Below are 25,375 nucleotides of genomic sequence, written 5' to 3'. Positions count from 1 at the left end.
TCAGCCATGATCACATTAAATGGCAGAGCAAGCTCGACGGGCTGAATGGCCTACTCCTCTTCCTGGTTCCTGAGTATCACAGGCAGTTAACATACAGGTACGGTCAACAATTAAGCAAATGGTATACTAATCTTTACTGCAAATGACAAGTGTAAGGAAACCTTGCTTTTCATGTACAGTTCTGTGTGAGACCGTAATTGGAACATTCTGTACAGTTCTGATCTTGTCTAAGGAAGGATGCTTGTGCCTTAGTTTAAAATTTGTTAAATCTATTCATGAGATGAGGCGATTGTGCACAATAAGCCTATATTTTCTGAATTTAGAAAAAAGAGAAGTGATCTCAATAAATAGTTAAAATTCCTAAAGGGCCACATGCTGAGTGGCTCCCCTAGCTTATGAGCCTCGAATTCAGAAGAGGATGTCAGGATAAGGGGTCAGTCATTTAGGACTGAGATGAGAAGAAACATCTTCTCAAGGTTTGTGATCGTTTAGAATTCTCTACTCCAGAGTGTTGTGAGTGCTCAGTCATTCTGTACATTTTAAGCCTGAGTTGGATAAATCATAAACAGCTCACTCAGGCAACTGAGGGGTGTGGAGGGTGGGTGGGAGGCTAAAGGTCAGACTTGACTTTACTGTACAAATAGAGGGTGTGTGATGTATACAATGGAAGCAGAACTGGGTGAAGGTTGCAGTCTATATAATGTCTGCAAGTGTTAGGCTGTGGTTGGATTGTCATGATGAGAGTTTGTCTGTTGCAGGCCAGGAGGAAGCATACTGAACAAAGACCTGTCACCTGATAAGAAACATGACAAGAAGAATTCTGAGAAATCCCCTCTGTATGAGTTTGATCCAACAGGTAAGACACAACTTAAACTCTGTCCCATTCCCTGAGATAATGCTGTTGATTTTACTGTTAATATGGCTACAAGTTACCTGAATGCTTGCACTCAGCAGACTGCAGTGTAATTCACACTGACATTGGCTTTGAGCGGCAGTGAGTGGCTGAACACGCATGCACTCTCCCCGCCGTCCCCGCCCCCCGCGCCGTCCATTTCTTCAATCTCCTTTGCTTTGACATTCACTCTAAAAAAAATTTTGTCAATTGTTGATGCATGCCTCATCAAAGGTTATTTCGGAAAATACAAGCACATAGTGCAGCTGGTCACATATTTGCCATGAACAGAAGATTGGCTAGCTAGTGGGCAGCATGGTGGGACAGTTAGCACTGCTGCCTCACAGTGCCAGGGACCCGAGTTCAATTCTGGCCTTGGGTGACTCTGGCGTTCTCCCTGTGTCTGCATGGGTTTCCTCTGGGTGCCCTGATTTCCTCCCATGGCCTAAAGATGTGCAGGTTAGGGGGATTGGCCATGGTAAATGCACAGGGTTATGGGAATAGATAAGATGGGCCTCAGCAAGATGCTCTTTTGGAGAGTTGGTGCAGACCTGATGGGCTGAATGACGGCTTCCTGCACTGTAGGGATTCTATGATTCTAACAGAAACAGATTTGGCATTAATGGGACTTTTCCTAGTTGGCAGGATGTGATGAGTGGTGTGTCACAGGGATCAGTGCTGGGACCTCAACTGTTTACAATTTATAGAAATGATTTGAATGAAGGGATGGCTGCTAAATTTGTGGACAACACAAAGATAGACAGGAAAGTAAATTGTGAAGATGTAAGGAGGTTACGTAAGAACATAAGAACATAAGAAATAGGAGCAGGAGTAGGCCATCTGGCCCTTCAAGCCTGCCCCGCCATTCAATAAGATCATGGCTGATCTGTCGTGGCTCAGTTCCACATTCCTGCCCTCTCCCCATAACCCTTAATCCCCTCTCTTATCAAAAACCCATCAACCCGCGTCTTAAAAATATTTAGCGAGGCAGCCTCCACCACTTCAACGGGCAGAGAATTCCAGAGATTCACCACCCTTTGAGTGAAGAAGTTCCTCCTCAACTCCATTCTAAACCGCCCCCCCCCCCCTTTATCTTGAGGCTGTGCCCCTAGTCCTACTGTCCTTTCTAAGCGGGAAGAGTCTCTCCACCTCTATCCTATCCATCCCATTCATCATCTTATACGTCTCAATGAGATTACAAAAGGACGTAAGTTAAGTGAGTGGGCAAAACCTGGCAAATGGAGTATAGAATCATAGAATCCTACAGTGTAGAAGGAGGCCAATTGGCCCATCGAGTCTGCACTGACCACAATCCCATCCAGACCCTATACTCAGAACCCCATGTATTCACCCTAGCTGGTCCCCCGCCACTAAGGGTAATTTAGCATGGCTGATCCACTTAACCTGCAAATCTTTGGACTGTGGGAGGAAACAGGAGCGCCTGAAGGAAATCCGCGGGGAGAATGTGCAAACTGCACACAGACAGCTACCCGAGGTTGGAATCGAACCCAGGCCCTTGGCGCTGTGAGGCAACAGTGCTAACTGCTGTGTCACCCCAATATAATATCAGCAAATGTGAAATTGTCCATTTTGGCAGGAAGAGTAAAGAAGATTATTGTCTGAATGGTGAGAGTTTGCAGAGCTGAGAGGTACGGAGGGATCTGGGTGCCTTAGTGTATGAATTGCAAAAGATTAGTACGCAAGTACAGTAAGCAATTAGGAAAGATAATGGAATGTTATCATTTATTGTGAGGGGAATTGAATACGAAAGTATGGAGTTTATGCTTTGGTTGTACAGGACACCAGTGAGAGCACATCTGGAGTACTGTGTACAGTGTTGGTCTCCTTCCTCAAGGATGGATGTAGATGCATTAGAAGCAGCTCAGAGAACATTTACTGGCCTACCAAGCAGGAATGGGCGGGATTATCTTATGAGGAAAGGGTGCATGGACTAGGCTTGTATCCACTAGATTTTAGAAGAGTAAGAAGTGAGTTGATTGAAATATAAGATGCTGAGGGGTGTTGCCAGGTGAATGTAGAGAAGATGTTTCCTCTTGTAGATGAACCTAGAACTAGGCGTCACTGTTTAAAAATAAGGAGTCATTCATTTAAAACTGAGGTGAGGAGAATTTTTTTTTGAGGGTTGTGAATCTGTGGAACTTTTTTTTGAGAAGGCTGAGGAAGCAGAGTCTGTGAATATTTTTAAGGCAGAGATGATTAGATTGTTCGTAAGCAAGGGGGTTATCGAAGATAGGTGAGTTGAGGTTACAATCAGACATGATCTTATTAAATGGTGGAACAGGCTTGAGGGGCTGAATGGCCTACTGCTGTTGCTGGTACATTCATATGTTAAGGGATTTGTATCATTTTTAGTGTGTTGTATATGCACTGTATACACTGGGGTGTTTCTGTCTATACAACACCTGAACATCGGGAGTCTCCAAGAACCAGCCACTGGTGCACAAATCAAATTAGTACAATGAAAATTACAGCACAGGAACAGGCTCTTTGGCCCTCCAAGCCTGCACTGACCATGCTGACTTAACTAAAACCCTGTACCCTTCCGGGGACCATATCCCTCTATTCCCATCCTATTCATGTATTTGTCAAGACGCCCCTTAAAAGTCACTACCGCATCCGCTTTCACTATCTGCCCTGGCAGTGAGTTCCAGGCACCCACTACCTTCTGTGTAAAACAAAAAATCTGCCTCGTGTATCTCCTTTTAACCTTGCCCCTCGCACCTTAAACCTGTGCCCCATAATAATTGACTCTTCCACTCTGGGAAAAAGTTTCTGACTATCCACTCTGTCCATGCCTCTCATAATCTTGTAGACTTCTATCAGGTCGCCTCTCAACCTCCGTCGCTCCAGTGAGAACAAACCAAGTTTCTCCAACCTCTCCTCATAGCTAATGTCCTCCACACCAGGCAACATCCTGGTAAATCTTTTCTGTACCCTCTCCAAAGCCTCCACATCCTTCTGGTAGTGTGGTGACCAGAATTGAACACTATATTCCAAGTGCGGCCTCACTAAGGTTCTATAAAGCTGCAACATGACTTGCCAATTTTTAAACTCAAAGGGCTGGCCAATGAAGGCAAGTATGTCGTATGCCTTCTTGACTACCTTCTCCACCTGCATTTCCACTTTCAGTGACCTGTGTACCTGTACACCCAGATCCCTTTGCCTATCAATACTCGTAAGGAGGTTCTGCCATTTACTGTATATTTCCTACCAGTATTAGACCTTCCAAAATGCATTACTTTGCATTTGTCTGGATTAGACGCCATCTGCCATCTCTCTGCCCAAGTCTCCGGGCAGCACTGTAGCACGGTGGTTAGCACTGCTGCTTCACAGCTCCAGGGACCTGGGTTTGATTCCCGGCTTGGGTCACTGTCTGTGGAGTTTGCACATTCTCCTCGTGACTGTGTAGGTTTCCTCCGGGTGCTCCGGTTTCTTCCCACAGTCCAAAGATGTGTGGGTTAGGTTGATTGGCTGTGCTAAAATTGCCCCTTAGTGTTCTGAGATATGTAAGTTTGAGGGATTAGTGGGTAAATATGTAGGGATATGGGGGTAGGGCCTGGGTGGGATTGTGATTGGTGCAGACTCAATTGGCCAAATGGCCTCTTCCTGCACTGTAGGGTTTCTATGATTTCTATGATTCTATGATCTATATCCTGCTGTATCCTCTGATGGTCCTCATTATTATCTGCAAATCCACCAACCTTTGTGACATCCGCAACCCGTTACATTTTCCTTCAAATCATTTATATATATTACAAACAGCAAAGGTCCCAGCACTGATCCCTGAGGAACATCACTTGTCACAGCCCTCCATTCAGAAACACACCCTTCCACTGCTACCCTCTGTCTTCTTTGACTGAGCCAGTTGTGCTGTTCCTGGAGACCCGGGCTCAGACCGCAACCAGTCTGACTGGGTGGGTAGAGATAAGAGAAGCTGGGGCATTTGGGCATTGGAGGATCGCACTGAGTCACCATAAATATCCTTTCCTTTAGCAAAGAAAAACGATCCACTCCAGGGTGATGTGGAATTGATGAGATATTGTCGGTGTTGTGTGCGTGGAGTATTGGTGGTGTAGTCAGTGTAGCAGGCATGCTGAACGTTATTCCTATAACTGCTGAAAGATTAGATTTACAGTGACATTAACTTTGTTATTGAGTCCCCATCCAACATTGCAACATGGCAAATGGAATTCAGCTGCAAGTTAGAATTGGATATAATTTGGAGCAGAGTTTGTATGTAGCTTGCTGAGGTAGATGGATTGGATCTAATCTTATAAAACAGGAGGTGCTGAGGAAAGCGTCGTATAAAGGGCTGTATCTCCTCCTCCGTTTAGTTCCTTGAGAAGATGAAATGAACAAATGTGCTTTGCTGACAGTTACTCTGTTCTGATTCCTTCAAACATCACAACAAATATCAGGAACTCTGATCTGTTCCCAAACTATTTGAGATGTGGCTATTTTAAAAATAATAAGATCAACATGCCCTGAATAAACATTGAATTGTTGATGTAATGTCTCCTGACGGGCAGGAGTTTTTACAGCTTTGTGGATTATTTGGCTTTGCTCTGAATTTAATGGGGGTTAGTTTGAGCTGCTGTCGGTGTGCAGTCGTAACATTCACTGTGGAGAATTCCTAGCATCTCAGAGGGGGATTGGAAATGTGTCTCTAGTCTTGTGAGAAAGCATCAACTTGTCTAAGTAAATAGACAGCTTTTGGTGAAAGTAGTTGTCCATTGATAGATTAGATTTGGAGGTAGGTGAACACGTTGGTGATAGTGACCACAATTCGGTTACGTTTACATTAGCAATGGAAAGGGATTGGTATCTTCCACAGGGCGAGAGTTATAGCTGGGGGAAAGGAAATTATGATGCAATTAGGCAAGATTTAGGATGCATAGGATATGGAAGGGTACTGCAGGAGATGGGCACAATTGAAATGTGGAGCTTGTTCAAGGAGCAGCTGCTGTGTGTCCTTGATAAGTATGTACCTGTCATGCAGGGAGGTAGTGGTCGAGCCAGGGAACCGTGGTTTAGTAAAGAAGTTGAATCACTTGTGAAAAGGGAGAAGGAGACTTATGTCAAGGTGAGACGTGAAGGTTCAGTTAGGGTGCTTGAGAGTTACAAGTTAGCCAGGAAGGACCTTGTGTCACACTTGCACGGATAAATTTGTAGTGGTCCATTTTGGCAGGACCAATGGGATGCAGGAGTACAATATCAAGGGTAGGAGTCTTAGCAGTGTTGAGGAACAGAGGGATCTTGGGGTCTGGGTCCATAGGACTCTTAAATCGGCCTCGCAGGTGGAGGATGTGGTTAAGAAGGTGTATGGTGTACTGGCCTTCATTAATCGAAGGATTGAGTTTAGGAGTCAGGTGGTAATGCTGCAACTTTATAAGATCCTTGTCAGACCCCACTTGGAGTACTGTGCGCAGTTCTGGTCGCCTCACTACAGGAAGGATCTGGAAGCTATTGAGAGAGTGCAGAGGAGATTTACAAGGATGTTGCCTGGATTGGGAGGCACTAAATATAAAAAAGGACAGTAAGAGTTTTTACAAATATATAAAGAGGAGGAGGCTGGCTAGAGTGAATGTTGGTCCCTTAGAGGATGAGAGGGGGGATTTACTGGTGGGAGTTGAGGAAATGGCTGAGGCCTTAAGTAAGTTTTTTGCCTCGGACTTCACGGAGGAGGACGCGAATAGTTTGCAAGATATTAAAGGTAGAAGGATGGTAGGAGTTGAGGGCCTGAATGCGATTACTGTCACTAGAGAGGTAGTGCTTGATTGACTAGCGGGACTGATGGTGAACAAGTCCCCAGGACCGGATGGAATGCATCCCAGGGTTCTGAAGGAAATGGCAGAGGTGATAGTGGATGCCTTAGTGATTATTTAGCAAACTTCGCTGGATTCCAGGGAAGTGCCAGAAGATTGGAAAACGGCTAATGTTACGTCGCTGTTTAAAAAAGGAGTAGGCAAAAGGCAGGGAATTATAGGCCGGTTAGTTTAACGTCTGTTGTTGGAAAAATGCTTGAATCCGTCATCAAAGAAGAAATAGCGAGGCACCTTGAGAAGAATTGTTTGATAGAGCAGACGCAGCACGGATTCGCTAAGGGGAAGTCGTGTTTGACAAATTTATTGGAATTCTATGAGGATGTGACTAGTGTGGTAGACAGAGGGGAACTGGTGGATGTGGTGTTTCTCGATTTTCGAAAGGCGTTTGATAAGGTGCCGCACAGAAGGTTAGGGGGCATGGAGTTGGGGGTAAGGTGTTAGCGTGGATAGAGTATTGGTTGTCTATAGGAGATAGAGAGTTGGTATCAATGGGTGCTATTCTGATTGGCGGTTGGTGACTAGTGGAGTGCCGCAGGGATCGGTGCTGGGGCCTGAGCTGTTTACCATTTACATAGATGATCTGGAGGAGGGGGCTGAGTGTAGGGTGACGAAATTTGCTGATGACACAAAGATGAATGGAAAAGCAAATTGTGCGGAGAGTGTGGAAAGTCTGCAGAGGGATCTGGATAGGCTGAGCGAGTGGGTGAGGACCTGGCAGATGGAGTACAATGTTAGCAAGTGTGAGGTTATCCACTTTAGCAGGAATAATAGTAGGAGGGATTACTATTTAAAGGGCGAAAAGCTGCAGCATGCTACGGTGCAGAGGGACCTGGGGGTCCTTGCACATGAGTTGCAAAAACCCAGTCTGCAGGTGCAGCAGGTGATCAAGAAGGCGAATGGGATGGTGGGGATAGAATATAAAAGCAGGGAGGTCTTGCTGCAACTGTACAGGGCACTGGTGAGGTCGCAGTTGGAGTACTGTGTGCCGTTTTGGTCGCTGCACTTGTGCAAGGATATTTTGGCCTTGGAGGGAGTGCAGAGGAGGTTCACTAGGCTGATACCGGAGATGAGGGGGTTAGACTATGAAGAGAGACTAAATAGACTGGGTCTGTACTCGTTGGAGTTTAGAAGGATGAGGGGGGATCTTAGAGAGACGTATAAGATAATGAAAGGGATGGATAGGGTAGAGGTAGAGAGATTCTTCCCACTCAAAAAGGACAGCAGGACTAGAGGGTACAGCCTCAAGATAAGGGGGGGGGGGGCGCGCAGTTTAGAACAGAGTTGAGGAGGAACTTCTTCACTCAAAGGGTGGTGAATCTCTGGAATTCTCTGCCCGTTGAAGTGGTGGAAGCTGCCTCGCTAAATATATTTAAGACGCGGGTAGATAGGTTTTTGGTAGACAAGGGAAATTAAGGGTTATGGGGAGAAAGTGGGAAAGTGGAACTGATCCACTTCAGATCAGCCATGATCTTTTTGAATGGCGGGGCAGGCTCGAAGGGCTAGATGGCCTACTCCTACTCCTTGTTCTGATGTTCTTATGCCTTATGAAGATAGGTTGAGGGAGCTAGGTCTCTTCTCTCTGGAGAGACGAAGGTTGAGAGGCGACCTGATAGAGGTTTATAAAATGTTGAGAGGAATAGATAGGGTGGATTCTCAGAGGCTATTTCCCAGGCCTGAAATGGTCGCTACGAGAGGATACAGGTTTAAGGTGCTGGGAAGCAAGTACAGAGGAGATGTTAGGGGTAAGTTTTTCACTGAGGGTGGTGAGTGAGTGGAATCGGCTGCTGCCGGTGGTGGTAGAGGCGAACTCACTGGGGTCTTTTAAAAGACTTCTGGATGAGTATATGGGATTTAATGGGATTGGGAGTTACAGATAGTTCTATGGCCTGGTAGGAATGGATGTGATCGGTGCAACTTGTGAGCCGAAGGGCCTGTTTGTGCTGTAGTGTTCTATGACCTAAAGAGAGAGCTAGGAAGAGCCAGGAGGGGACATGAGAAGTCTTTGGCAGGTGGGATCAAGGAGAACCCTAAAGCTTTCTATAGGTATGTCAGGAATAAAAGAACAACTAAGGTAAGATTAGGGCCAGTCAAGGTCAGTAGTGGGAAGTTGTGCGTGGAGTCCAAAGAGATAGGAAAGGCACTAAATAAATATTTTTCGTCAGTATTCACAGGAAAAAGACAGTGTTGTTGAGGAGAATACTGACATACAGGCTATTTGACTAGATGGGATTGAGGTTCATAAGGAGGAGGTGTTAGCAATTCTGGAAAGTATGAAAATAAGTAAGTCCCCTGGGCTGAATGGGATTTATCCTAGGATTCGTTGGGAGGCTAGGGAGGAGATTGCAGAGCCTTTGGCTTTGATCTTTATGTTGTCACTGTTTACAGGAATAGTGCCAGAAGACTGGAGGATAGCAAATGTTGTCTCCTTGCTCAAGAAGGGGAGTAGAGACAGCCCTGGTAATTATAGACCAGTGAGCCTTATCTCTGTGGTGGGCAAAGTTTTGGAAAGGATTATAAGATATAGGATTTATAATCGTCCGGAAAGGCATAATTTGATTAAGGATGGTCAATGTGGTTTTGTGAAGGGGAGGTCATGCCTCACAAACCTTATTGAGTTCTTTGAAAAGGTGACCAAAGAGGTAGATGAGGGTAAAGCTGTTGATGTGGTGTATGTGGATTTCAGTGAAGCGTTTGATAAGGTTCTCACGGTAAGCTATTGCAGAAGATACAGAGGCTTGGGATTGAGGATGATTTAGTGGCTTGGATCAGAAATTGGTCAGCTGTACGAAGACAGGGTGGTGGCTGATGGGAAATGTTCATCCTGGAAATTGAGGGGCTTTAAATTAAGGGGTGATAAATATAGGACAGATGTCAGAGGTAGGTTCTTTACTCAGTAGTAAGGGCATGGAATGCCCTGCCTGCAACAGTAGTGGACTTGCCAACTTTAAGGGCATTTAAATGGTCATTGGATAAACAAATGGATGATATTGGAATAGTGTAGGTTAGATGGGCTTTAGATTGGTTTCACAGGTTGGCACAACCTCGAGGGCTGAAGGGCCTGTACTGCGCTGTAATGTTCGATATGGGAGCTTGATGTTGATATCTCATCCTCCAAGCTGCACATAAACTGTGTACACACAACTGGATTTCCAAGCTCCACTGTCTGTACTCCCTGTTCTGCTCCCTTCTCTTTGTGGTTATGAATATTTTGAGATGTTACTCAGTAATTTAACTTGCTTTCTTCTCTGTCTCATTGTAATCAGGCCTGGTTCAACGCTGTGTCATCATTCAGAGAGATGAGAATGGATTTGGCCTAACCGTCAGTGGTGATAATCCTGTCTTTGTCCAGTCTGTCAAAGAGGGTAATTTAACTATAGACTTCACAAAACTTTCTCTGCTGTTGAATTTCTACCCAATTTAGATGTTCCCTCCCTAACCTGTACGATGTACTTTTGGAAATTTCAGTAAACTATATCCAATTTTCTGCAGAAGTTTTAGTATGAAGCAGGATTGCGAATGTTTAGCTGTTTGATTGTCCACTCCTCCCCTAACTCCTCACCTGTTTCTCTGATAGATGGGGCAGCAGTGCGTGCAGGTGTGCAACAAGGCGACAGAATCATTAAGGTGAGGTCTGTTGTTTGCCTTGCCACATTAGTCGGCAACATTGTGTTACTTGCCTTTCAGTATCCTGCTGTAATAATTCAATATGCTTGTTCTCTTAAACTATTGCTCCATGTTATTTCAGCTAGCACAAATGTGATGCCACTGTTTAAAAAAGGAGACAGACAAAAGGCGGGTAACTATAGGCCGGTTAGCTTAACTTCTGTAGTTGGGAATATGCTTGAATCTGACATCAAGGAAGAAATAGCGAAACACCTGGATAGAAATTATCCCATTGGCAATGGGTTATGGGGAGAGGGCGGGAAAGTGGAACTGAGCCACAACAGATCAGCCATGATCTTATTGAATGGCGGGGCAGGCTTGAAGGGCTAGATGGCCTACTCCTGCTCCTATTTCTTATGTTCTTATGTTCTTATGTAAGACGCAGTACGGGTTCATGAAGGGCAGGTCACGTTTGACTAATTTGGTGAAATTCTTTGAGAATATTACACGCACAGTGGACAATGGGGAACCTGTGGATGTGGTGTATCTGGATTTCCAGAAGGCATTTGACAAGGTGCCGCACCAAAGACTGCTGCAAAAGATAAAGGTTGCACAGTGTTATGGGTAATGTATTAGCATGGATAGAGGATTGGTTAACTAACAGAAAGCAAAGAGTGGGGGTAAATGAGTGTTTTTCTGGATGGCAATCAGTGACTAGTGGTGTGCCTCAGGAATCAGTGTTGGGGCTGTAATTGTTTATGATTTACATAGATGATTTGGAGTTGGGGACCAAGTGTAGTGTGTCAAAATTTGCAGATGACAGTAAGATGAGTGGAAGAGCAAAGTGTGCAGAGGACGCTGAAAGTCTACAAAGGGATATAGATAATCTAAATGAGTGGGTGAGGGTCTGGCAGATGGAGTACAATGTTGGTAAATGTGAGGTCATCCATTTTGGTAGGAATAACAACAGAATGGACTTTTATTTAAATGGTAAAGAATTGCAGCATGCTGCTGTGCAGAGGGACCTGGGTGTCCTTGTGCAAGAATCTCAAGGAATTGGTTTGCAGGAGCAGCAGGCAATTAAGAAGGCAAATAGAATTTAGTCTTTCATTACTAGAGGGATGGTGTTTAAAAACAGTGAGATTATGTTACAGCTGTATAAGGTGCTGGTGAGGCCACACCTGGAGTACCGGGTACAGTTTTGACCTCCTTACTTGAGAAAGGATGTACTGGCACTGGAGGGGGTACAGAGATTCACTAGGTTGATTCCAGAGTTGAGAGGATTGGCTTTTTAGGAGAGACTGAGTAGACTGGGGCTATACTCATTGGAATTCAGAAGAATTGGGGGAATCTTATAGAAACATATAAGATTATGAAGGGAGTGGATAAGATAGAAGCAGGGAAGTTGTTTCCACTGGCAGGTGAAACCAGGATTAGAGGGCATAGCCTCAAAATAAGGGGAAGCAGATTTAGGACTGAGTTGAGGAGGAACTTCTTCACACAAAGGATCTGTGGAATTCCCTGCCCAGTGAAGCAGTTGAGACTACCTCATTGAATGTTTTTTAAGGCAAGGATAGATACATTTTTGAACAGTAAAGAAATTAAGGGTTATGGTGAGTGGGCGGGTAAGAGGAGGTGAATCCACAAAAAGATCAGCCATGATCTTATTGAATGGCGGAGCAGGCTTGAGGGGCCAGATGGCCTACTCCTGATCCTAGTTCTTATGTTCTTATCAACTCTTCACATAATCAGTTTAATTCCTTATGCACTATTGAACAGTTGTCGTTTTTTTCATGGATTAGTCTCCCTTTCACCCTCCCACTCTCACCCCTGTCCCCCCCCCCCACCCCTGATGTGCCCCTCCCCCCTTCCCTTCCTAGCCCCCTGCTCCCTCCCTCCCTTTGCTTAGTTGCAGACAATGGTCTGGAGGAATGTTTTGGAATTCCCTTCTTCATAAATATGAAGCACAGTTTATAATAAGGTTCTTTTTCTACAGGTTAATGGATCATTGGTGACTCACTCGAATCATGTTGAGGTGGTCCGATTAATTAAATGTGAGTGAACCATCGGCGTGTCAGTGAGACATAAGCACCTAGTCCAGTTTCTGAATCCAATAATGTCCACATACACTGTCACACACGGAAATACTTGGAAGCAAGTTCGTTGTCTGCAAACAACTCGAGAGCTTTCGTCCATTAGCACCCCCCCTCCACCTCCGAAAGATGGAACAAACAGAATATTTGAATTCTGTCTGTTGCTGCAGGTGCTGACTTATTTGCCTAATATTACAGGATCGATTACACATGAGCTGACAGGGAATTGCAGTGAAATAGCACTGTATTTAATTATTGCAACAACTTTGAATAGAATTGGTGGTTCATTAATATTCAACTGAATAGATAGAAAGAGTTCAAATATCTCGCATGAGAGAGGTCCATCCGCGAGTACATCTCTCCCTCAGCACTGGCCCTGTGGCAGTGCGGCACTCCCTCAGCACTGGCCCTGTGGCAGTGCGGCACTCCCTCGGAACATAAGAACATAAGAAATAGGAGCTGGAGTAGGCCAACTAGCCCTTCGAGCCTGCCCCGCCGTTCAATAAGATCATGGCTGATCTGTCTTGGCTCAGTTCCACATTCCTGCCCTCTCCCCATAACCCTTAATCCCCTCTCTTATCAAAAACCCATCAACCCGCGTCTTAAAAATATTTAGCGAGGCAGCCTCCACCACTTCAACGGGCAGAGAATTCCAGAGATTCACCACCCTTTGAGTGAAGAAGTTCCTCCTCAACTCCGTTCTAAACCGCCCCCCCCTTTATCTTGAGGCTGTGCCCCCTAGTCCTACTGTCCTTTCTGAGCGGGAAGAGTCTCTCCACCTCTATCCTATCCATCCCATTCATCATCTTATATGTCTCAATGAGATCTCCCCTCATTCTTCTAAACTCTAACGAGTACAAGCCTAATTTATTCAGCCTCTCCTCATAGGTCAACCCCCTCAACTCCGGCATCAGCCTAGTAAACCTCCTCTGCACTCCCTCCAAGGCCAAAATATCCTTGCGTAAGTACGGCGCCCAAAACTGCACACGGTACTCCAGCTGCGGCCTCACCAATGCCCTATACAGCCGCAGCAAGACCTCCCTACTTTTATATTCAATCCCCCTCGCGATGAAGGCCAGCATCCCATTCGCCTTCCTGACCACCTGCTGCACCTGCAGGCTGGGTTTTTGCGACTCATGCACAAGGACCCCGAGGTCCCTCTGCACCGTCGCCTGCTGCAGTTTTTCTCCACGTAAGTAATAATCCTTCCTACCATTATTCCTACCAAAGTGGACCACCTCGCACTTGCCAACATTAAATTCCATCTGCCATTTCCTGGCCCATTCACCCAGCCTATCTAGATCCTTCTGTAGAATCTCACCACCCTCCGCACAATTTGCCTTTCCACCAATTTTGGTGTCATCAGCAAATTTCGACACCCTACACTCGGTTCCCTCCTCCAGATCATCTATGTCAATGGTAAGTAGCTGAGGCCCCAGCACCGACCCCTGGGGCACTCCACTAGTCACCTTCTGCCAATCCGAATAGCACCCATTGACCCCCACTCTCTGCCTCCTATTTGACAACCAGTCCTCTATCCACGCTAACACCCTACCCCCAACTCCATGCCCCCTGACCTTCTGCAATAACCTCCTGTGAGGTACCTTGTCAAACGCCTTCTGAAAATCCAGAAAGACCACATCCACCGGCTCTCCTCTATCCACCGCCCTAGACACATCTTCATAGAACTCCAGTAAATTTGTCAGACACGACTTCCCTTTAAGGAAACCGTGCTGCGTCTGCTCTATCAAGCAGTTCCCCTCAAGATGCCTCGCTATTTCCTCCTTGATGACGGATTCTAACATTTTACCTACAACAGACGTTAAACTAACCAGCCTATAATTCCCCGCCTTTTGCCTGGCACCCTTCTTAAACAACGGTGTAACATTAGCCTTTTTCCAATCTTCCGGCACTTCCCCGGAATCCAGCGACGACTGGAAAATAACCACCAAGGCATCCACTATCACCTCCGCCATTTCTTTCAGAACCCTCGGATGCATTCCATCCGGTCCTGGGGACTTGTCCACAATCAGCCCCTCCAGTCTGCCGAGCACCACGTCTCTAGTGACAGTAATGTCATCGAGACCCTCCAGTCCTACCACCTTTCCATCTCTAACATCCGGCAAATTATTCACGTCCTCACTCCCTCGGCACTGGCCCTGTGGCAGTGCGGCACTCCCTCAGCACTGGCCCTGCAACTCCCAGATGCTGTCCTTTTCCAACTGATTTCCTGTGATCTTGAAGATGGGTTTAAGTCGAGTATGTGTGTGGGTTTGAACTGAAACTGAGAAGAGAGCCTGATACGTTTGCTTTGCAATTCTAAACTTCTGAAAAACTGCCCCACAACATCTTCCAAAACCCCCATTCAGTAATGTGCTTTTAAATATTGTACTTTATTGAAATTTGCTGTTTTTTGTAATAATGACGTTTGAAGTTTGCTGAGTCACACACACATTAGCAGCAGCCCTGCTGCACACTGATCTCACTTCATGTTTGAGGAATTAGTTAATACCATAATCACCTCGTTCCACAGCTCTTTGTGAGGAAGCTGAGTCACTGGTTGGTTCTCTGATTAAATCGGTTCAAATGCAGCTTTGCTGTTTGTACACTGAGCTCCTACCTTCACAAAGAGGAAAACTCACATTTTTCTGGCACTTTACACAATCCGGGATTTTCAAAAATGTTCTTCTACAAGTGAAGTTTTTTTTGCAATGTAAGGTCAGGAATATTACAGCCGATTTGTGCATGGCAAGATCCCACAACATGCATGTCCTAATGATCAAGCAATTTATTTCAGTCAGTAACTTGGCACTGATGAGTTTTGGTGATGTATTGCCGGGTTCTCTTCTCTGTTCCCAGCTGGGTCGTATGTGGCTCTCACAGTCCTGGGCCGTCCGCCTGGCTCTCCGCAGATCCCACTAACAGCCACTGATGGAGATCCTGGAGCTTTCTTCTTCCCTGGACAACAGGGCGCAATATCCCCAAATCCCACTTTCTCCCCACACTCTCCAAGCAGCAGCTGCCCAGACAGGATCACCAGCCCCATGCCTGTGGCGGTGAGTGCCAAAACTTTCCTTCTAATAACGATTAAAGGAACCTGTGTCTCTGTAGCCAATTTGCTGGTACATTGGGCTGGGACTGGATACTGCAAGAAATGGCCTTCATCTGATTGACTCTCACTATCACTGTTAGAAATCCTGTTCATCCCTGGCAGAATGATGGTCGATTCTTGACAGATGTTACTGGAGACTAACACTGGGAAGGGGCTGTACTGTCAGCCAGTTGAGCTGCTGAGTTGCCTGGGGAGGCACGCTGTATGCTGTCAGGAGTGGGTAGAACTGTGTACTATTGAGGGCTCCTGGTGTGGCGAGATTCCCCAGTGCCACTTCCCCTTCCTACTTAGTCCCATTTTTCTCCCCTCCTCATTGCCCCCTCTCCTTCTCTCTGCCTCCTCACACCCTCTTTCTCTGCTCCTTTACACCCCACTCTCCTCCTCTACAACAATCATCAGTTTAAAAAAAAGTTTTGGATTGGGGGAGAGTGGATTTTAGTAAAATAAGACAGGATCTGCCCAAGATAGACTGGGAACAGCTAATACCAGGAAAATCTACAGAAGAGCAGTGGGGGAGCATTCAGAAAGGAAGTGGGGAAAGTGCAAGCCCAGCATGTTCCCTCTAAGATGTTAGGAAGGAGTATCAAGCCCACAGAACCATGGATGACCAGAAATATTTAGGATAAATAAGAAGGAAAAGAAAGGCTTTTAAAAGGGGAACAAATCAGCAGAGGCATTAATGAGGTATAGAAAGTGCAGGGTGGAGCTTCAGAAAGCAATTAGGAATGCAAAGAGGGGATATGAGAAAGTTCTGACTGGTAAAAGTAGGAAAAATCCCAAAATATTCTGTAAGTATATCACTAGGAAGAAGATAACCAGGGTAAGCGTAGGGACCAAGGGGGCGATCTGTGCGTGGAGCCAGAGGACATAGGGAGATTGTTGAATGAATATTTCACATCCATCTTCACCCAAGAGAATGAGGACAATGGTGTGGAATTCAGAGAGACTGTGACGTTCTTGAGCAAATTCACATCGGGAAGGAGAAGGTATTGGAGGCATTGGCAGCCTTAAAAGTGGATAAATCTCCAGGTCCAGATGAATCAGCCCTAGGCTGCTGTGGGAGGCATGGGAGGAGATTGCAGGGCCTCTGACTCAAATTTTCAGTTCCTCTCTGGCCACAGGGGAGGGGCCAGATGACTGGAGAACAGCTAATGTGGTTCCATTATTTAAGACGGATTGTAGAGATAAACTACAGACCGATGAGTCTCATGTCAGTGGTAGGGGAAAAAAATTATCTCCATTTGGAGAGGCAAAGCTTGATCAGGGATAGCCAGCGTGGCTTCAACAGAGGGGGGTCATGCCTAACAAATTTGATTGAATTTTTTGAGGAGGTGACTAGGTGTGTAGCTGAGGGTAGTGCAGTCGATGTAGTTTATATGGACTTCAGCAAACTCATCGACAAGGTCTCACGTGGGAGACTTGTAAAGAAGATAAATGCACACGGGATACAGGGTAATTTGATAAAGTGGATTCAAAATTGGATCAGTTCTAGGAGACAGGGTGATGACAGAGGTTGCTTCAGTGACTGGAAAACAGTAAGAAGTCTCACAACACCAGGTTAAAGTCCAACCAATTTATTTGATAGTAGACTCTCAAGCTTTCGAGCTTTGCCCCTTCGTCAAGTGACTGGAAGTCAGTGTTCAGTGGCATACCACAGGGATCTGCATTGGGTCCCCTATTATTTATGATTTAGAACATAGAACACTACAGCACAAACAGGCCCTTCGGCCCACAAGTTGCGCCGATCATATCCATACCTACCAGGCCATAGAACTATCTGTAACTCTTAATCCCACTAGATCCCATATACTCATCCAGAAGTCTTTTAAAAGACCCCAGCGAGTTCGCCTCTACCACCACCGACGGCAGCCGATTCCACTCACTCACCACCCTCTGAGTGAAAAACTTACCCCTGACATTTCCTCTGTACTTGCTTCCCAGCACCTTAAACCTGTGTCTTCTTGTAGCAACCATTTCAGCCCTGGGAAATAGCCTCTGAGAATCCACCCTATCTATTCCTCTCAACATTTTATAAACTTCTATCAGGTCGCCTCTCAACCTTTGTCTCTCCAGGGAGAGGAGTCCCAGCTCCCTCAACCTATCGTCATAAGGCATGCCTCCCAATCCAGGCAACATCCTTGTAAATCTCCTCTGTACCCTTTCAATAGCTTCTACGTCCTTCCTGTAGTGAGGTGACCAGAACTGCACACAGTACTCCAAGTGGGGTCTGACAAGGGTCCTATAAAGTTGCAGCATTACCTCCCGGCTCCTAAACTCAATCCCTCGATTAATGAAGGCCAGTACGCCGTATGCCTTCTTGACCACATCCTCCACCTGCGAGGCCGATTTAAGAGTCCTATGGACCCGGACCCCAAGATCCTTCTGCTCCTCAACACTGCTAAGAGTCCTACCCTTGATAAACAAAGAACATCCCAGCACAGGAAACAGGCCCTTCGGCCCAACGAGCCCGTGCTGCCGCATCTTCCCACACCTACCCCCGCCCTGTGTGTATGCGAGTGGAACCCCTAATGTAGCCAGATATTGTACATTGTACTCCTGCATCCCATTGGTCCTGCCAAAATGGACCACTACACATTTATCCGTTATATGTTATATAAATGTTATATAATGTTATAAACAACATTGATAACTATGTGAGGGGTAGGATTAATAAGTTTGTGGATGTCACAAAGATTGGCTGGGTGGTTAACAGTGAGGTGGAGTGTCTTGGGCTACAGGAAGAGATGGACTGAATGGTCCAATGGGCAGATAAATGGCTGATGGATTTTAATCCTGAAAAGTGTGAGGTGATACACTTTGGAAAGAGTAATTTGACAAGAAAGGACTCAATGAATGGCAGGACACTAGGATATTCTATGGAAAAAAGTGACCTTGGCATAGTCCACAAATTGCTGAAGGCAGAACGGCAGGTTAGTAGGACGGTGAAAAAGGCACATGCCTTTACCAATCGGGTATAGATTACAAAAGCAGAGAGGTCATGTTGGAGTTGTAAAGAACTTTGGTGAGGCCACAGCTGGAGTACTGTGTACATTATCGCAAGGATGTGATTGCATTGGAGGGGGTGCAGAGGAGATTCACCAGGGTGTTGCCTGAGATGGAACATTTCAGTTCTGAAGAGAGGTTGGATAGGCTTGGGTTGTTTCCATTTGAGCAGAGAAGACTGAGTGGCGACCTGATTGAGGTGTACGAGACTGAGAGACATGGACAGAGTGGATAAGGAGCAGCTGTTCTCCTTAGTTGAAGGGTCAGTCATGAGGAGCAGGAGGTTTGGGGGGGATGTGAAGTAAAGCTTTTTTACTCATAGGGTGGTGAGGGTCCAGAATGCACTGACGAGGAGGGTGGTGGGGGCGGGATGCCTCACATCCTTTTAAAAAGTACCTGGATGAGCACTTGGCACATCATAACATTCAGGGATATGGGCCAAATGCTGGCAGATGGGATTAGGTGGAGTTTAGGTGTTTCTAATGTGTCGGTGTGGACTCGATGGGCTGAAAGGCCTTTTCTGCACTGTGTGATTCTGTGACCTCCCCCTTCCGAACAGTGAACAGTAATGGTCCTGAATCTTCTCCTTGACCTATTGCAGGAAGACAACATTGTACACAGCCAGAAGGTGGAAATCCTGCAGAACATGCTGGGCACGGAGCTACGACAGTTGGAGGTATGTCAGTTATTTCAGCTTGTAGCTGAACATAATAAAATTGTCTGTTTCATCCCAGCCTCAAACCCAGTCATAATTCAGCAATTAATCACCAAACTGGCGACTTTGATTCTCAACTCCTGGACTGTTATTGCTAGGACAGGTACAGCATGGGGTTAGATACAGAGTAAAGCTCCCTCTACACTGTCCCCCATCAAACACTCCCAGGACAGGTACAGCACGGGGTTAGATACAGAGTAAAGCTCCCTCTACACTGTCCCCCATCAAACACTCCCAGGACAGATACAGCACGGGGTTAGATACAGAGTAAAGCTCCCTCTACACTGTCCCCCATCAAACACTCCCAGGACAGGTACAGCACGGGGTTAGATACAGAGTAAAGCTCCCTCTACACTGTCCCCCCCATCAAACACTCCCAGGACAGGTACAGCATGGGGTTAGATACAGAGTAAAGCTCCCTCTACACTGTCCCCATCAAACACTCCCAGGACAGGTACAGCACGGGGTTAGATACAGAGTAAAGCTCCCTCTACACTGTCCACCATCAAACGCTGCCAGTGTCACATTGGGGGTCTTTGTGAGCAACATCAGGCCTGTGGGCCATGCTTTGGATAAAGCTACTCTAAAATTGCAGTATAATTTGGATAAATGTAAGGTTATTCACGTTGGAAGCAAAAACAAAGTGGCAGATTACTACCTGAATGGCTGTAAATTGGGAGAGGGGAATGTGCAGAGGGACCTGGGTGTCCTTGTGAACCAGTCACTGAAGGTAAGCATGCAGGTACAGCAGGCGGTAAAGAAGACAAATGGCATGTTGGCCTTCACTGCAAGACGTTTCAAGGGAGGATTTCAAATTCATGGATCACTGGGAAGTCTTTGAGAGGAGGCACTTGTACAAGAAGGATAGGTTACACCTAAACTGGAGGGGCACGAATATCCTGGCTGGAAGTTTTGTTAGTGTGGTTCAGATGGGTTTAAACTAATGTGGCGGGGGTGGGGGGAGGGTTGGAGATCAAAACAGTAGGTCAATAGCATAGAGGCTGGGGACGAGCTTGGGGCCAAGACAAGGCTATCTAAGAGAAAGAGCATTCTGGGGTAGGATGACCTCGGTGGGCCTGGAGGTCTGGAGTACATCTGCTTCAATGCAAGGAGCTTAATGGGCAAGACAGACGAACTTAGGGACTTAATGCTTGCGCGGAACTCGGATGTGGTTGCAGTGACAGAGACTTGGTTAAAAGAAGGACAGGACTGGCAGCTGAATATTCCGGGGTATAAGTGTTTTAGGCGAGTCAGAGGAGGGGCTAGAAGAGGTGGGGGAGTAGCAATACTGGTTAGGGAGCATATTGCAGTGATCCAGAGGGTGGACAATTTGGAAGGGTCATGTAATGAGTCACTGTGGGTGGAGCTCAGAAACAGGAAGGGTGCATCATTATGCTGGGGGTACATGACAGGCCTCCCAACAGCCCACGGGAAGTTGAGGAACGGATACGTAAGGAGACTCTGGATAGGTGCAGACAAAAAAATGTTGTTGTAGTGGGAGACTTTAATTTCCCTTGTATAGATTGGAAATCCCTTAGGAGTGGGGGTCTGGATGGGGAGGAATTTATAAAATGCATACAGGAAGGTTCTTTGGAACAATATGTTGATAGTCAAACTAGAGAGGGGGCTATACTAGACCTAGTACTGGGGAATGAGCCCGGTCAGGTCATCAAAGTTTCAGTAGGGGAACATGTGGCAAATAGTGACCACAATTCTGTTAACTTTAGGCTAGTAATGGAAAAAGATGTGTTGTACTATGGGTAAGGTGCTGAATTGGGGGAAGGCTAACTACAGTCGGATTAGGCAGGATTTGGCAGCTGTTGATTGGGAGAGGCTGTTTGAGGGTAAATTCACATCTGGTATGTGGGAGTCTTTTAAGGAGCAGTTGATAGGGCTGCGGGACAGGCATGTACCTGTAAAAAGGAAGGATAGGAAAGGTAGGATTCGAGAGCCGTTGATAACCAGTGAAACTGTAGGTCTAATCAAAAAGAAAAAAGAGGTATACGTAAGGTCCAGGCAGCTAAAAACAGATGGTGCACTAGAGCAATACAGAGAAAGTAGAAAAGAACTCAAACAGGGAATTAGAAGGGAAAAAAGGGGTCACGAAATGTCCTTGACAGACAGCATTAAGGAGAATCATAAGGCATGTTATACATATGTTAGGAACAAGAGGGTTGTCAGGGAAAGGATCGGACCTCTTAGGAACAAAGGAGGGGAATTATACTTAGAACCCAAGGAAGTAGGTGAGATCCTAAATGAATACTTTGCATCAGTATTCACAAAGGAGAGGGATCTGTTGACTGGGAGTGTCTCAGAGAGGTGTGTTGACTCGTTAGAAAAAATCTCAATTACAAGGAAGGAAGTGTTAGGTTTTTTAGGAAACATTAAGACAGACAAATCCCCAGGGCCTGATGGCATCTATCCTAGACTGCTCAGGGAGACGAGAGATAAAATTGCTGGGCCTCTAACAGAAATCTTTGTCTCTTCATTGCACACAAGTGAAGTCCCAGAGGATTGGAGGATAGCAAATATGGTCCCGTTATCTAAGGGTAGCAAGGATAACCTGGGTAATTATAGGCTGGTGACCTTGACGTCCGTGGTAAGGAAATTGTTGGAGAAGATTCTTAGAGATAGGATGTATGCGCATTTAGAACTGAATAATCTCATCAGCGATAGACAGCATGGTTTTGTACGAGGGAGGTCATGCCTCACAAATTTGGTTGAGTTTTTTGAGGAGGTGACAAAAACGGTTGATGAGGGAAGGGCCGTGGATGTTGTCTATATGGATTTTAGTAAAGCATTTGACAAGGTCCCTCATGGCAGGCTGGTGCAAAAGGTTAAATCTCACAGGATAAAAGAGGAGCTAGCTAGATGGGTGGAGAACTGGCTTGGCCATAGAAGACGGACGGTAGCAGTGGAAGGGTCTTTTTCTGATTGGAGGTCTGTGACTAGTGGTGTTCTGCAGAGCTCTGTACTGGGACCTCTGCTGTTTGTGATATATATATAAATGATTTGGAAGAAGATGTAGCTGGTGTGATCAGTAAGTTTGCAGACGACACAAAGATTGCTGGAGTTGCGGATAGTGATGAACGTTGTCAGAGAATACAGTAGGATATAGATAGGCTGGAAAATTGGGCAGAGAAATGGCAGATGGAATTTAATCCACATAAATGCGAACTGATGCATTTTGGTAGATCTAACGTAGGGAGAGCTGTACAATAAATGGCAGAACCATCAGGAATATAGAAACACAGAGGGACCTGGGGGTGCAAGTCCATAGATCCTTAAAGGTGGGAGACGGATGGAGAGGATGGTGAAGAAGGCATATGGCATGCTTGCCTTTATTGGATGGGGCATAGAGTATAAAAGTTGGCATTTGATGTTGCAGCTATATAGAATGTTGGTTAGGCCACATTTGGAGTACTGTGTCCAGTTGTGGTCGCCACACTACCAGAAGGACGTGGAGGCTTTGGAGAGAGTACAGAAACGGTTTACCAGGATGTTGCCTGGTATGGAGGGTCTTAGCTATGAGGAAAGTTTGGGTAAACTGGGGGTGTTCTCCCTGGAAAGACGGAGGATGAGGGGTGACCTAATAGAGGTGTATAAAATTACGAAGGGCATAGATAGGGTGAACAGTGGGAAGCTTTTTCCCAGGTTGGAGGTGACAAACACAAGGGGTCACAAGTGCAAGGTGAGGGGGCCAAGGTTCAACACATATGTCAGGGGGATGTATTTTACACAGAGGGTGGTGGGGGCCTGGAATGCACTGCCAAGCAAGGTGGTAGAGGCAGACAGGCTTAAGCGATAGCCACGTGAACAGACTGGGAATAGAGGGATACAAACGGACGGTCTAGTTGGGCGCATGAGCAGTGCAGGTTTGGAGGGCCGAAGGGCCTGCCCCTGTGCTCTATTGTTCTTTGTTCTTTGTACAGGAGCAGGGATGTGTTGATGTAATTATACAGGGCCTTGGTGAAGCAATTGTGTGCAATTATGATCTCCTTTTCTGAGGAAGGGTGTTCTTGCTCTCAAGGGAGTGCAGTGAAGGTTTACCAGGCTGATTCCTGGAACGGTGGGACTGAAGTATGAGAAGAGATTGACTAGGTTAGGATTGTTTTCACTGGAGTTCAGACGAATTTGGGGGGGAGTCTCAGAGACTTATAAAATTCGAGGAGGACTCAACAGGTGAGATGCAGGGAGGATATCCCCGATGGTGGGGGAGTCCAGAACCTGGGGCCACAGATTGAGGATTCGGGGTAGATCATTTAGGACAGGGGTGAGGAGACATTTCTTCACCCAAAGAATGGTGAGCCTGTGGAATTCATTCCCACATGAAGTAGTTGATGCCAAAATGTTGAATGTATTCAAGAGATGGCTGGATATAACACCTGGGGGGGAATGGGATCAAAGTTTATGGGGAGAGAGCAGGACCAGGTTATTGAGTTGGACAATCAGTCATGATGGTGATGAATGGCGTAGCAGGATCGAAGGGCTGAATGGCCTTCTGCTCCTATCTTCTATGTTTCCATTCTGTATTTCTATACTGTTCCAGTCAGTCACTGTCACTTTGTCACCTCTGTATCATGTTGAACATGTTGTCATGGGTGGTGGTAGTTTTGAGTTGATGCCTGCCAGAAATTGGGATGAAGGGGATTTGTGTTTTTTGAAAACAGCAACTTAAGGAGAAATACGTGAGGAACCCGTCACAGCAGCTGCTCCGAGAGCAACAGGAGGTGGAGAAACACATCCATCAGCTACAAGAACAACTCTGCAAAGCTACAGGGTCCTACATGCAGGTCAGAATACCTTGCGTGGGGTGGGGGTGGGGTGGGGGGGGTGGGGGGGGGGGTGGGCTGGGGGGGGGTGGGCTGGGGGGGTGGGGGGGTGGGGGGGGGTGGGGGGGGGGGTGGGGGTGGTGGGGGGGGGTGGGGGGGGGTGGGGGGGGGTGGGGGTGGGGGGGGGGGTGGGGGTGGGGGGGGGGAGTTGCCACACCACAGTCCCCTGTTTATGCTGCACAGTGACATTAGGGATGGAGGATATGGAGTCAGAGTCCCCTCACTAGTCTGCGTCGCAGCTCTGTATTGACCACATTGTGAGAGAGTAAATTCCACACCCTCTGTCTGACAGGACAGTCTGTGCCGTTCTCAGTCGCTGCTCCTGTTTGTATCAAAAACACCAGGTTTTCATTTTGATTGTGTTTACTGTAGGATGGCTCCAGTTCTGTTCGACTCTCTGAAACATTGACCATTGTTGAAAGATTCAGTGAAGGTAAGGATTAAGATACCGTAGAAAATTAATATCCAGCCAATAATCTCTCCTATCCTGTTCCAAAGACTTGTCACTGGGGGTATAGAGTCCACGAGAAGGTCGAGGGGGATTGGGTGTGAGTACGGGGGCCGCGATACTTGGCACAAGCTGGGGAGAATGGCAGGGACATTCAGATGAAAGTACACAACGTTACTCAACACAAGGACATAGATCAGTTGGAGACTTGGGTGGAGAGATGGCAGATGGAGTTTAATCCATACAAATGTGAGGTAATGCATTTTAGAAGGTCTAATACAGATCGGAAATATACAGTAAATGGCAGAATCTTTAAGAGTATTGATAGGCAGAGGGATCTGGGTGTACAGGTACACAGGTCACTGAAAGTGGAATGCAGGTGGAGAAGGTAGTTAAGAAGGCATACGGCATGCTTGCCTTCATCGGCCGGGGCACTGAGTTTAAAAATTGGCAAGTCATGTTGCAGCTTTATAGAACCTCAATTAAGCCGCATTTGGAATATAGTGTTCAATTCTGGACGCCACACTACCAGAAGGATGTGGAGGCTTTGGAGAGGGTACAGAAAAGAGTTACCAGGATGTTGCCTGGTATGGAGGGCATTAGCTATGGGGAGAGGTTGGAGGAACTTGCTTTGTTCTCACTGAAGCGACAGAGGTTGAAGGGGAGACCTGATAGAAGTCTACAAGATTATGAGAGGCATGGACAGAGTGGATAGGAACATAGGAGCAGGAGTAGGCCATCTAGCCCTTCGAGCCTGCCCCGCCATTCAGTAAGATCTTGGCTGATCTGAAGTGGATCAGTTCCACTTTCCTGCTTTCTCCCCATAACCCT

The 25,375-nt window shown here is 46.4% G+C and overlaps 1 protein-coding gene across 2 annotated transcripts in view; it reads left to right on the top strand.

Moving 5' to 3' along the window:
* Nucleotides 1-25,375, top strand: part of LOC145359958 (rho guanine nucleotide exchange factor 12-like) — a 156,698-nt gene that overhangs the window by 51,928 nt on the left and 79,395 nt on the right. For both annotated transcript variants that reach the window (XM_080214851.1, XM_080214850.1), the window contains exons 3-10: nt 759-856; nt 10,002-10,100; nt 10,313-10,362; nt 12,338-12,395; nt 15,294-15,490; nt 19,151-19,225; nt 23,935-24,057; nt 24,469-24,529. In XM_080214851.1, the coding sequence (XP_080070977.1) occupies nt 759-856; nt 10,002-10,100; nt 10,313-10,362; nt 12,338-12,395; nt 15,294-15,490; nt 19,151-19,225; nt 23,935-24,057; nt 24,469-24,529 (761 nt within the window). The remainder of the gene's footprint in view (nt 1-758; nt 857-10,001; nt 10,101-10,312; nt 10,363-12,337; nt 12,396-15,293; nt 15,491-19,150; nt 19,226-23,934; nt 24,058-24,468; nt 24,530-25,375) is intronic.

Source organism: Carcharhinus amblyrhynchos, chromosome 29 (assembly GCF_965287045.1).
Source record: "Carcharhinus amblyrhynchos chromosome 29, sCarAmb.v2.hapA, whole genome shotgun sequence".
NCBI classification, from domain to species: Eukaryota; Metazoa; Chordata; class Chondrichthyes; order Carcharhiniformes; family Carcharhinidae; genus Carcharhinus; species Carcharhinus amblyrhynchos.
Note: the sequence above shows the minus strand (reverse complement) of the source record. Positions and strands in the feature narration are given on the sequence as shown.